Raw genomic sequence first — 12,961 nt, 5'->3', positions numbered from 1 at the left:
CAGTAGCTACTTAAGGTGTATCAGGTACACAGACGCTGGTATCGCTCCCAAATGCAACTTCTTTATCTACTTCAGATTTAAAAGTTACTTGCAATATGATATAAATAGCAATATAAATAGCAACGTATTTATTAAAAATGCAGCAGAAATTTAGTATTTACTGCTTAGGTGGTACTATAAACACCATGCAATCTTTCAAGCCTTACTGAGGCTTTTAGTGCTTATTTCTTTATTTGGGATCGGCTGCTCTATAAAAACACCATACTTAAAAGATGAGTCCACCAGCCATGAAGCTTATTCTACTCACTTTCAGATGTCTTTTTGTTTTTCCAATAGGCCCTGAAAACTTCAGTCAGGACCAGTGTTACTACATCAGAATCACCTCAGCCATGAGACCATCGTGCCATACTGGCCAGACTACAAAGCAGCAGAGGCAGCAGGCAAGCAGACTTGGAGGGAAACAATTTTTCAGAGTCACAACTCAGGACATAGACCATTTCTTTTGGAATGCTGCTAAATTAACTGCCAGCAGGAAGAGCTGTTCGCTAAATCTATATCATACCTTGGAGAAAGCAGCTCAAAAACATTAAGGCAGAGAGAGCAGGGGTGGTATTGCACATTTTGGGGTTTTACTATTCCAATTTGGTCCACAGAAATGCTTTTTCTTAGGAAATGCCTGCAGTGTGAACAAAAGGTGTTTTAAAAGAGCTGAGAGGAAAGTGGCAGAGGGACTAAGCACCTCTCTCTCTCTCCCCTAAATATACCCCTAGCTCAGTTCCCACAAGTTATTTGGAAGTCAGCTAATTGTGGTTATCTGGCTTCCAGGTACTTGAAGCACTTTTGGCATAAGGATTAAGTGATATCCAGGAATATTTAATTTGTTAAAAAGGCCAGTTATCATGAATTTACACAGTAAGTATATGCCTTTGGGAGAGCCTATTTGTATTCTTAGAGCATAATACCAAAGAGTAGAAAAGGATATAGGAGTTTCATACAAATCCACCAGAATTCTTAAAAAGTAAAGTGAGAGGGAGAGAGGAAGGGACTGATGATAAAATTACCATAACAGGATACTTTAGGAAAAACATTGGGTTAAATTAATACCTGTCTGCATTGCAATCAGTAGCAACAAAGTTTCAGGGGAACCATTCTGGAAGGATAACACATTTACAGGCATAAAAAATTGACACAGATTGAGTAAAGACACAAACTTTTACTTCTACTGAATTTAGTGTGTTCTTTTAGCCTAGAATATTTAAAACATTTTTGGAAATTAAGTAACATTCACTTTGTCCATTAAACTCTAGGAGAACAGGAGACTCTTTTGTAGCAGTGCTCATCAGTGATATCTCCGCATTTAGCTACCCAAGATCACCATTAACTTCTTTGTTGGCCTAACAAAAGAAATTCAGTTCACAGAATCACAGAATCACCAGGTTGGAAAGGACCTACTGGATCATCGAGTCCAACCATTCCTAACACTCCCTAAACCATGTCCCTCAACACTTCATCCACCCGTTCCTTAAACACCTCCAGGGAAGGCGACTCGACCACCTCCCTGGGCAGCCTGTTCCAGTGCCCGATGACTCTTTCTGTGAAGAATTTTTTTCTGATATCCAGCCTGAACCTCCCCTGGCGGAGCTTCAGGCCATTTCCTCTTGTCCTGTCCCCTGTCACTTGGGAGAAGAGGCCAGCTCCCTCCTCTCCACAACTTCCTTTTAGGTAGTTGTAGAGAGAAGTAAGGTCTCCCCTCAGCCTCCTCTTCTCCAGGCTAAACAACCCCAGCTCTCTCAGCCGCTCCTCGTAAGACTTCTCACTTCAACTATCTCATTTATATGCAAGAAAGTCAAAGGGGAAACGGAATTCCAAGCATAAAGTAAGCTACTAAATTTAGCAGAAGTGTTTGTATAGCACAGCTCAGAAATAAACCTGGCCATACTCCAGTCACCCTGTTGTCTGGATACTCAAAGGACACCATCACAGTAAGGTCAGTGCTATGGGCAAGCTACTGCACATATTCTCACACCTCTTTTTAATCAAGTAAATCCGTTTGTGTCTCATTTGCCCTCAACGGGTAGGTACTAGACAATACACATTTTTTCACTGGTATCTTTGCACCCAAATCTAAAACCAATTTGAACTGCCTGGCGCCTTTCCATGGCCCCGGAATCTACCATACTATTCCTTTTACTGAAGGCATATTTTGTTGTTTGCATAAGTCAATGTAAATTAAGATTCAAACTATAGGGTTTTTTTCTGCTGCTTTAATTTGTATATGATATGTATACAAATAATATGTATATGTTAAACTATTTATTACAGGAGGTAGGCTTAATGGAATCTTTAAACACCAAAAGCAAGGCTCAATAGAGGCTTTTCCCTCCTTCCCCTGGCCAGTTGCACACCCTGGTTAGTGAGGTTGTCAGATCATTCAGGATAGCCAAAAGATTTAAAGTATGGAAAGAACTTGCACAGATTTACCCATAAAAAGCCTGCCTCCTACTCAGTGTTCAAGAGACAGCATTTTATTCAAGTAACTGATAGAAACTGGTACTGTGGTGATTGCATTAGTTATGCCATAAGAACGTCTGCAAGACTGAGCTTTCAAAAGAAGCACCTTTTTGCTTTATTTCTTCGAGGCCTGGATAATTTTAATTGCAGGAGGAAAAATAACGGACTACTTTACAAAATCTTCACAGAGCGCAGAAACATGTTCTTAGACACCATCCGAGAGAGACAATTTCATTGAAACTTTTCTGATTTGAAGGGAAAAAAAAAAATCAGTGCAGCAACTGGATTTTCTGCATAAATACACAGAACTTGAACCACAACATCCTCCTGATTTAGCTTTCCAGCTGTCCTCTACAATAACTGTAAAAGGTTTAACTTCAAAAGGAAAAAAAGTAACACAAACCATGAACAAATCAAAGGCTTACACTTAAATTTTAATTACTGCATTGACATACAGAGAATATTTGATTTTTCAAGGTAACTGTAGGTTAGTATCTTAATCTAAGCATATTAACAATTCATAGTAGTTAATATATTGTGCACTTTAGGAACTATAAAAAATTACAAAAGAAAAGGACGAGAGCAATCCCAAAAAACAACCCATATCAATGCCCTGACCTAAGGCTGCTGCTACATAGCAGTCTGATATCGTGGAGTACCCCTATTCCTTCCATTATGTAGTTTTGCCCACTTCTAATCTAAATCTCTCATTAAACCCAAATCCAACTCCTCCTTAATCTCCTTACAGAAGACATCAGTAGAAACAACTTCTCTATTCTTGCCAGTGGACTTCCAGAGTTTTATGTCCTTCTCTAGGTCTTTCAACCTCAGTGCTAGTGTATTGTTTTGAGTGGTCTTTAATCCCTTCCCCAAAACAGCATATTGATATCCGTTGATTTTAACTGGATTCTATTTTTTATTTCAACTGATAGATGCATTCCTTTACTAGGATTACAGGCAAGTTTATGGGTAGATAATGTCATCAGCAGCCTGGGGTATTGGTTTTTGGACATTTCAAGAGAAAGGAAGAAAAAATCCTTTAAATCAAGAAAAGCAAAGTACTCCCATTCTGAAATTAATCTGCAACCAGATCCAGCCTGTAATTCAAGGGAGACCTGTGAATAAAGAGAATCTGAATATAAATCAAGAGAAGTATGCTAATATTGACTTGTAGAGTAACAAAGTAAGGAAGTCAGTGACAGCACCACTGGAAACGTTATCTTGAAAGAATCAAGGGAAAAATACTAAGATTAAAGCTTCAGATGCTTTGCTCATACAGCGAGGAGAAGATAGTATTACTACATGGATAATACTGTACTGCTTGTCTGTGACTTGGAAAGGCTTCTGTGCATCAATAACCTAGGAGATTAATTAAAACCTTCTACATGGAAATACCACCCTCATTACTTATAGTGCAAAAATGCGGTTTGAGATAACTAAAAATTCCACTTGTACTCCACAAAACCCAGAAGCATGTCCCCCCTGTAAAGTGAGGAGTTAGGCAGAGACAAACAACATCAAGCAATCCAAGAGAGTCCACTTACTAACTTCCATGCCATATGAGCAAGCATTTCTGTACTTTTTACAGACATCAGCCACTACCTCCACACAGATTTTTAGTGTGGTAAGCCAACGCATCAGTTTTGGCCAACACAGCCTTGGGAATCTCCACATACTATTCCATCACAAAGAAAATACAGCAATATGTTCCCTTCCAATGAAAAAATAATACTAAAAAACAGTTCTTGAAAACAAATCAATACTCCTAGAATTAAGGACAATGCCAGCCAAATGCTGGGGGGTGGGGGAAATATCCAGTGTCAAGACAGTGCAGCCAAGATTTGGCTGGGGTATGTATGTAGGGGGGGAAACCTTCCCATAGTCTTTCCCAACCAGCCAAATTAACTTATTATAACTCAGCACACAAAGTAATTAATTGCTGTCTAAACATTTCCTTCCTCTTCCTCTTTTGTAATAGGAAGATGCTACTCAGTTCTTCATCTCAGTTGCACAAGTGGAAACATGGTCACTAAGGGAGAAGAGGTGCTAAAACTAAAACTAGCCCTGGAAACAGCCAAGGTCAGGCTGAATGGGGGCTCTGAGGAACCCGATTGAGTTGAAGATATCCCTGCTTATGGCGGGGGGGTTGGACGAGATGACCTTTAAAGGTCCCTTCCAAAACAAGCTACTCTGATTCTATTTAGAGCTATGTAGGTCAGAAGCAAAAATTTGAAGGGTACAGTCTCCCTACAAGAAAGCAAATATTCAAGCCACAGAGAACAGAAATTCAGTTTTCTGATCACCTTATTGTTAAGGGTTTTGCATTATCTAGTCTATAAACGGCTTGATATATAAACACAGACTGGAATGTACTGCAGTATCTTAGTATCATAATTCAGCCTTCTACAATATCAAGTGTGAAGTCTCAGCTACTCGACTTAAATCAAAAGATGAAGAGATCATTACTTTCTTGGTGACCGTGCTATTAAAGTTCCACAATAATCCTTATCACAGTAAAGGCACACAGGATGAACAGATGCAATATAGAGAGAAATTGGAGGGAAGGTGGGAGTAGTTTCCAACAGTTTTCCACAGGATACACCAATTTTATGCAGCTTTTCAAAGTTCAAGCTTGTAACACGGTGCTATATAGAATTTTCAAGACGTAATGTAAAGTATTTAACCACCTACCAGCATTAACGATGGCATCAACCTCAAGCAGTGTTATGTCACCTCTATAGAGAGAAACTTTCTCGCTCAGACTTTTCTTCCCCTGCAGATCATCTTTAGTATTTTCACCTACAAAACAAGAAAGCAGTAAAATCAGATTACAAAGGTGGGCCTGAGATCACTGTTTGCAAGACCCAGAGCAGGTATCAGCAGCTTAAGTTACACTATTGCTGTCAGACTGCAGCATTTTTCGCTTTCACCTTGAGTGGACTCCAGTAACCCACAAAGATATTAGCATTTCCCCAAAATCACACAACTTGCTTTTTATTTGATTTCAAATACAAGCCACTATGAAGCACTGATTCCTCACCCATGTAACATTTGATTAAAAAACAAATAAAAGAAAGTCTAAATAGACACAACTTTTGGAGCTAGACTCGTCAAATCTTCTTTGGTAACCGCAAGGGAACAAATTGCAAAAAATGAAGAATTAGTTAAGATAATGCCCCCATTGAAGCAATAACAAATCCAACCCAGAATTATTCTGAATGCATATAACAACACAAGAGTATGCTGTCTGCCAACAGCCCGAAAATTCAGAACTAGCCCTGGCACAAAGTAGTTGGAAAAAGAAAAGCCTGGACAAAAACAGCAGCAAATTTAAACTTGGAGCTTTGCCACCTTAAATTGCTCAACTAGAAGGGGGAGTGAAGACATAATATACATTAACTTTCAAAAGATTTGTTACTAAACAATTCTATAATAGGTTCTTTATTCTGGTAAGCTCTTAATTTTTGCGTCATCAATTCAATTCATTTGCATCATACCCATGGTTCAGTTGGCCCAAACACATTTGCACACACATACTGGCCAAAAGCTTAACATAGTCTTGCATTTTTAGACTTCTACATCATTAGCAAAGAACTAAGGAGAAGGGAAGATTGTTTAAATTATTTTTATTATTATCGTTTAAAATTAATTCTGACACAAGCCAAATCTCGAGAGGCTCGAGTTCATGTATTGCCCAGAAGTAGAAATTAATTGTTCAAGTGATAATTTAAGTGGGAAACAGTTCTCAATCCTCAAATCATGTGAAATTTATTTGTAAACAAAAAGACATCAAGAGAAGATTTAGCAAGACGGTAGAAGCAAAGAAGTTTGGCCCTTTAGCCTTTAATCAATTTAATTGATTTCCACCGATTCAACTAGATCTTCAAGTTTGTCAGCATTACAAAAAAACATAAGTAGAAAGAATTAAGTTGCATTTATTTTATATCTCGCTTTTCTAGCAAAGAAAGCATTTCTGTGGAAAGGTATCAAGTTTTTATTATCATATCAAGAACCCTGTATAACTCTGGTTTAAAAGTTACACTGTTGATCCCTTTTTTCCACAGAAGGTAATCATTGCAGCTAGTTGTTGATTTGTATTAAAAATCAGACTCTGTTACCAATTTACAGTTCAATTTATTATCTGCTTTCATGTTAACTGCATTCTGTCAGCAAGGAGGACAGTTGTTTTCCCCATCTCTCCCCACTGAGCATCCTGCTGTAGTTCTGCCAAATTTAAAAGGCACAGCATCACCCTCCTCCACCCTCTGCCAGAGTTACTGCAACACTAGTTAACATTAAATCAAATACAATATATTCTCTAAATTAAAACCATTTAACAGAAAGTACAGTTTGGATACTACAGTATTTGTGACAGTACACTACAAAAACAAATCACAAAAAAAATACACCAGGAAAAGCTAAGAAAACAGATACCACACAATAAAAATAAAAAAAAGCTAATTTTCATTATCACTTGTTTCTGAGTCAAGGGGAAAGCAAAAATGCCCCCTAGCCAATTCACCAGCAAGGTCACCTAACACAATGTGGCACACACTGGCACTGCCTCCTGATGTTCACTACTCCACAGAGATCACAAGTTTGCCTCTAGTTCTCACTCTTTGCAAGTATTGAACATATTTGAGTGTGGTTCTCCCGAGATTCCTTGCCCACAGAAAAGCATTAGTAAATTCACTGCCTTGTGAGGAAAGGAAATCCACCACTCCTATAAGACCTACCACAGCCTCTTCGGGAAGCCCTTTACCTGTCCCTCAGTTCTTGGAAGAGCCCTGATGACCACTGTATTTAATACAGTTCAGCAGTAAAAGCATATGCTGCCTTGCACATCTTGACAGATTGCCCTCATTTCTTTTAATAAAAGTCCGATTTAACAGCAGTTTTGAGTTTGCACTCACTTTATTTCACGCTGATTGTTATAAAGGACGCTGAACACTGATGGAAGTAGTGGAGAGCTAAGTCTCATCTGCAAAGATACTCAACAAGTCTACTAATATGCTGTTTATTACAAAAGTAATCCCAGGATCATACCAATAGTTGTAGAAGAGACTATCATTTTTCTTCTGCCATCTGTTAGACCTCTGGGGCTGGCAGACAACATTTCCTAACAAAGTTAAAACTGCTATCTGATTTGGAATATTATATTCTCCTGTAGTTAATTTAGTCATCTTGGCAGGGGCAGTGAAGTAACTCCTGGCCTTTACAAATAACTCTTCCCACCTTTGTCTCCCATCTCTTCCTTTACCACACACACTTCTGTCTGCTTCCAAGATTAAAAAAACATGCACTTATTTACTTAAAAATCTCTTCCCAAGGCAATGATGAGTCTCCAATCCATAAACTAAGTATGGTGAGTCCTCAAATACGCTCAAGGAACTCAAGTGCTTTACGCATTATCTTGTAATTCATGGTACCACAACTTAGCAAGGACCAACCAGCAACGCCAGGGCGCTTTTTTTTGCAAAGGACACACATCACATGTACGCACTAACAACAAAAACCCCAGCAGTAATAGATTTACTTTGCATTTGTAGCGCAATGAGAAATTATCTTGTTCTCGTTAATGGAATGGCTTTACCTACATCCTGAAAAAATAAATCCTCTGAAGTCGCTGCTGTGTAACCTTGTCTTCAATGCAAGATACAAAGCAGACCTACGCTTTTAGAGATTTGCCAAGCAAATCAGACTTTTGAGTCTATCTCCACATTGGTTGTCCAGAATGCACCTTAATGGCAGAACCATTACAAAGCCAGGAAAATTCAGATATATACCATGTCCAAAAAAAAAAAAACCAAAAAACAACTGAAAAACCCACACACACCTCCAGCAAAAGAAACCAAAATGAAAAAACACCTCAACTAAACCCACACTACATCAAGGCTACAAAGTCCCTTTCAGTTTTAGATGGAGACACATCACAGACTCCAGGACTAGAAAAAAGTTTGGCTGGTCTATAGCTCTGAGCATGAAAAATTTTCATGACAAAGAAGCAAGCAGGATAAGAGAGGCTGAATTTTTTTAAGCACCTCCACAAGAATCCCAGCATACAGTAAAATTTAATAAGCACTGGAAGATTTTTAAGGTCATCCAGCTGGGCAGTAAAGACCATCTAGGAATCACAGAATGGTAGACACTGGAAGGGACCTCTGGAGATCATCCAGTCCAACCCCCTGCTAAAGCAGGTTCACCTACAGCAGGTTGCACAGGAATGTGTCCAGGTGGGTTTTGAATATCTCCAGAGAAGAAAACTCCACAGCCTCCCTGGGCAGCCTGTTCCAGTGCTCTGTCACTCTCACAGTAAAGAGGGTTTTTCTCATGTTGGGGTGGAACTTCCTATGTTCCCATTTGTACCCACTGCCCCTTATCCTGTCTCTGGGCACCGTTGAGAAGAGTCTGGACCCATCATCTTGACATCTGCCCCTTCAATGTTTATAAGCATTGATAAGATTCCTTCTCAGTGTTCTTTTCCCAAGCTGAACAGACTGAGCTCACTCAGCTCCTCTTCATCCTGATCATCTTTGTGACCCCTCACCGGACTCTCTCCAGTAAAAAAGAAGAGAAACCCACAGTGAGCTCTCACAAAGCAGTGTTAACCAGCATTAGTCAGGCCATCCTGATTCCTTCCCACCTCTCACACAGTGAATTTTGTTATTTGTTTTATCTCCTTAACTCAATTGCGTGAACGGTTGTGTACATTGCGGTCCTTACTGCTGACACAAAGTGCAATTTAAGCACAGTAACATTCCACATGCTTCATTACAATAATACGTGCGTGTCAAAAGCAAATAAACCCTGGTTTTGTTTTGTTTAATGTGAATTTTACAAGGTATGTTCATGATAAAGTCTAGCTATCTGAGACAATACAAGCCCAGAGCCTTCATCCCTGACAACTTCCCAGGACCAGTTAATGCCCCCCCACCCCCATCCCCCGGCCTCTAGGAAAAATGGCCCTCTTAAATTAAAGACCTTGGGCTAAAAGCATCAGCAAAGCCATGCAGGTAGATTTAGAGGTCTCAAGTCCAGATGACTTCAAAGAACTACTGGCACAGAGAAAACAATTAAGGAGGAGGGTAAATGGAATACTCACAAACTTTTGAAATACCTTTTTAAATTCCACTCACAGCACAACAGAAACTCTGCCACAAAATGACTGTAGGCATAACTGCAGTCCGTTCAAGCCTATCCGTTCAAAACAAATGAAATTAAATTTGCTAAGTGAGACACTGAGGTGTAAAGCCATGCCACATGTACGCCAAAAACCTGTGTATTCACAAGTAGATGAGAACCTAACAGAACCCTAAGGAAACGTCCAACATGAAAGCATTCGTAAGATACAAGTTTTTAATCTTTTCCCAAGTGCCTACTCAGCTTCTCTGCCACTATTCTGAGCTAAATAATTCTCAAACTTTTCAACTCTGCCTCCCTAACCCTAATTCAAGTCTTATCTATTCCCTCCCTGAAGTAATTTTGAAGAGGAAAAAACCAAACAAACCACAAACCCCAGGAACAACATCTGCTGGGGAAATGTAGCAATAAACTGAAAAATATAAATACAGAAATAATGTCAGTATTGCTAACAAGTTTACTGTAGCTCCTATTATAAAGTGAAATCAATGATCACTAAATTATCTTCGTATCCACACACAAGAAGGCTACAGCTGATCCTGTTACATTCTTCCCAAAATCGGTTTTGTTTAGGCTATTTTTTTAACACACAACAGTGGAGACACCAGAAACATTCCAGATGCTCCTCTCCCCTTCCTCTCCCTCTCCCCCCAAGGAACAGATTAGAGTTGAAAATTTTCAACATAAACCAGCTGAATATTTTTATCCCACCACTAATTTTCCCAGATCCACTCCATTATCTTCCATCCCTCTACTTACCCAACACACCTTCCTTCAGCTTTTTCTCCTAGGTCACATCCTTTGGGTTTTTAATCATGCCCTCAAAGTCAGAGCTTTTTCTAGCCACATCTTGAAGAATGATGAACTTCATCAGCTGACGTCTTAACACCAAGTACAGTAAACAGCCAGTCTTACTGCTCAGCTTTACTTACAATTCCTTCTAGTTCACAGCAAAGGAAAAGGACCCTTACATCTCACACGTGTAGAAAAACACATTAGATTTAGTGAACAAAAACTGCATTTGGAAAGGAAATGCGTGAATTTCTTCAGAACAGATAGAAAAAAGGATTTTTAGAACAGCTCACTAGAGGGAGCCCCCATAAAGGACATGAACATATTCAGCTGGTGCGATGGAAAAAGGATGGTACAAACCAAACATCATCATAGAAACAACTCTGTGAAACTCAGTCACTTCTAAAATATCCAAGATTTTAAAGCCTAGTACGCTTTAATGTATCTTAATTTTTGAAACAGGTCTCCAATTACAGAAATCCCTACAGCAATACCAAATAGCTTGCAATCAAAGGGAGAAAAACCTGCAGCTAGAAGAGCTTCTAATCTATTTCATGGGGAGAGAGGAGAAGGAAGGGGAGAGGAGGATCTAGAATGTTTCTGGTGTCTTCACTGTTATGTGCCTTAAAAAAACATATTTTCATTTTAGAACTCTTTGATAATGAAAGAGTACAGCAAAAAGTAATAACAATAGTTATTAAAGCCCCACCGTACAAACCAATACCTATAGCAAAGAAAAAGGCTCTTGGCACTCCATGAATGAAAGAAGATAAAGAATAAATCAAAGAATGAACAAGTGGAAAGGACTCATGGCAGTTAGGCCCACAGGCTTGCACTATTAAAATGAAATTTTAACATGTCAGACGACAACAGCTTTTTCCTCTAATTTATTTAAAAAAAAAAAAAAAGAACAAAGAGTAGCAGGTTGAATTATGAGAAACAAAGCTAAAAATTGAAAGTTGCATCATTTATAATCGGCTTTAAAATTCAGAGCTGAAGGAAGTAGATTAATTTCAAATTCAAAATAAACAATAAGCCTGCCCACGATCTCATCCCTGCTAAAACAGCTACCAGCAGAAACACATATCCTCACAAGGCAGGCTTCTCCAAGAGCAGTCTATAACATGATCTGGGAAAAACTCTGAGCAAGGGACTAAAGTTCTAACATGAACCCCAGGCAAGAGCCAGCCCTTCTGCTTCTAGAAGAAGCCTCAGTAATGGCTAGACTAGGGCACTGCTCCACTTTTCTTGGGCTGCTGAAAACACAAAGGAGTTGAGTGAGCTTTATGAGTGCATCTGACCACAGGGAAATGTGTTGCAACCCTTGTGCTGCATACTCTGTGCACTCTTCCCTTCAGTGTTTTTTAAATGCTTTATTTTTACAAGTCTCTTGTACAGATTAAAAATGACAAACTATTAGCAATTACTAACCTTGCATTTAACACAGCTTTCCATTCCACTTGTTTCTGCATAGGCTTACAGAGCATTACAAAAGACAGATTGTATGACCTGTTACATTACATGCCTGCTTCTACTCCTACTAGCTGTGGATGATTGTACAGGAAAGGCAACTGCATATCTAAATCAAGATAAGCATTATTTCCATATGTTCCATCACCAGGGGGAAAGCATTCACAGATGCACTCTAGTACTTCAGATTTGTAGTACAGATTTGCTCTATCACTTCTTGGACTGAAAAGAGATCAGAACCCAAGCACAAGTAAAAAACATTTGTTGCAGACAAATCACTTTCTACCTAGCCAAAAATGCAGCACAACACGTAAGTCAAAGGCTCTTCACGATCAACACCAGCACTTTCTCCCTTGCTGTACAGCCTGCCAATATATTCTGTTTCAGCTAATTACAAAGTGGCATAATTAGATTAGCCAAGAACTATAGCCAAGTACGAAGCTTACGAAGCATCCAGAAACCACGAATAACAGAATGGATGAGATTGCGTAGGACTTCTAGATATTGTGAAGTCCAACCTCCCCACTCAAACCAGAGTCACACTGAGCAAGTTGCCCAGGACCCTGTCCCAGTCAGATTTTGACTAACTCCAAAGAGGAAGACTGAACAACCTTCCTGCAAAACCTGTTTCAGTGTACAGCCACCCACACAGTAAGTGCATGTTTTTGTTTCCTTACGTTCAGAAAGAATTTCAACTTGTGCCCACTGCCTCGTCCTGTTGCTGTGTACTTCTCAAAAGACTCTGGAGCCATCTTCTTTACACCGTCACATCATATGTTTATAAGGGTTGATCAGATCCCATGTAGGGCATCTTTTCCTCAGGCTAACCTCAGCCCTCTCAGCCTCTTCTTGCAGAAGAGATGCTCCAGTCCCTTAATCACCTTTGCGGCATCAGCTACATTTACTACTTTTGTACCATTACAAATTTATCAAGGCTGCACTGTGCCCCACCTTCCAGGTAAGGAGGTCATGCTGTCTCCCATTCAAAGTTTTTCAGGAAAATGAAATGCCCCCATCTAAGGACACGACCATCATTTTTTGACGTTCA

The 12,961-nt window shown here is 39.4% G+C and overlaps 1 protein-coding gene across 3 annotated transcripts in view; it reads right to left on the bottom strand.

Annotated features, from left to right (window-relative positions):
• MACROD2 (mono-ADP ribosylhydrolase 2) overlaps positions 1 to 12,961 on the bottom strand; it is an 891,375-nt gene that overhangs the window by 862,616 nt on the left and 15,798 nt on the right. For all 3 annotated transcript variants that reach the window (XM_054061688.1, XM_009556568.2, XM_054061687.1), the window contains exon 3: positions 5,203 to 5,310. In XM_054061688.1, coding sequence (XP_053917663.1) covers positions 5,203 to 5,310 — 108 coding nt within the window. The remainder of the gene's footprint in view (positions 1 to 5,202; positions 5,311 to 12,961) is intronic.

This window comes from Cuculus canorus, chromosome 3 (assembly GCF_017976375.1).
Source record: "Cuculus canorus isolate bCucCan1 chromosome 3, bCucCan1.pri, whole genome shotgun sequence".
NCBI classification, from domain to species: Eukaryota; Metazoa; Chordata; class Aves; order Cuculiformes; family Cuculidae; genus Cuculus; species Cuculus canorus.
This window is presented reverse-complemented; position numbering and strand designations above follow the sequence as displayed.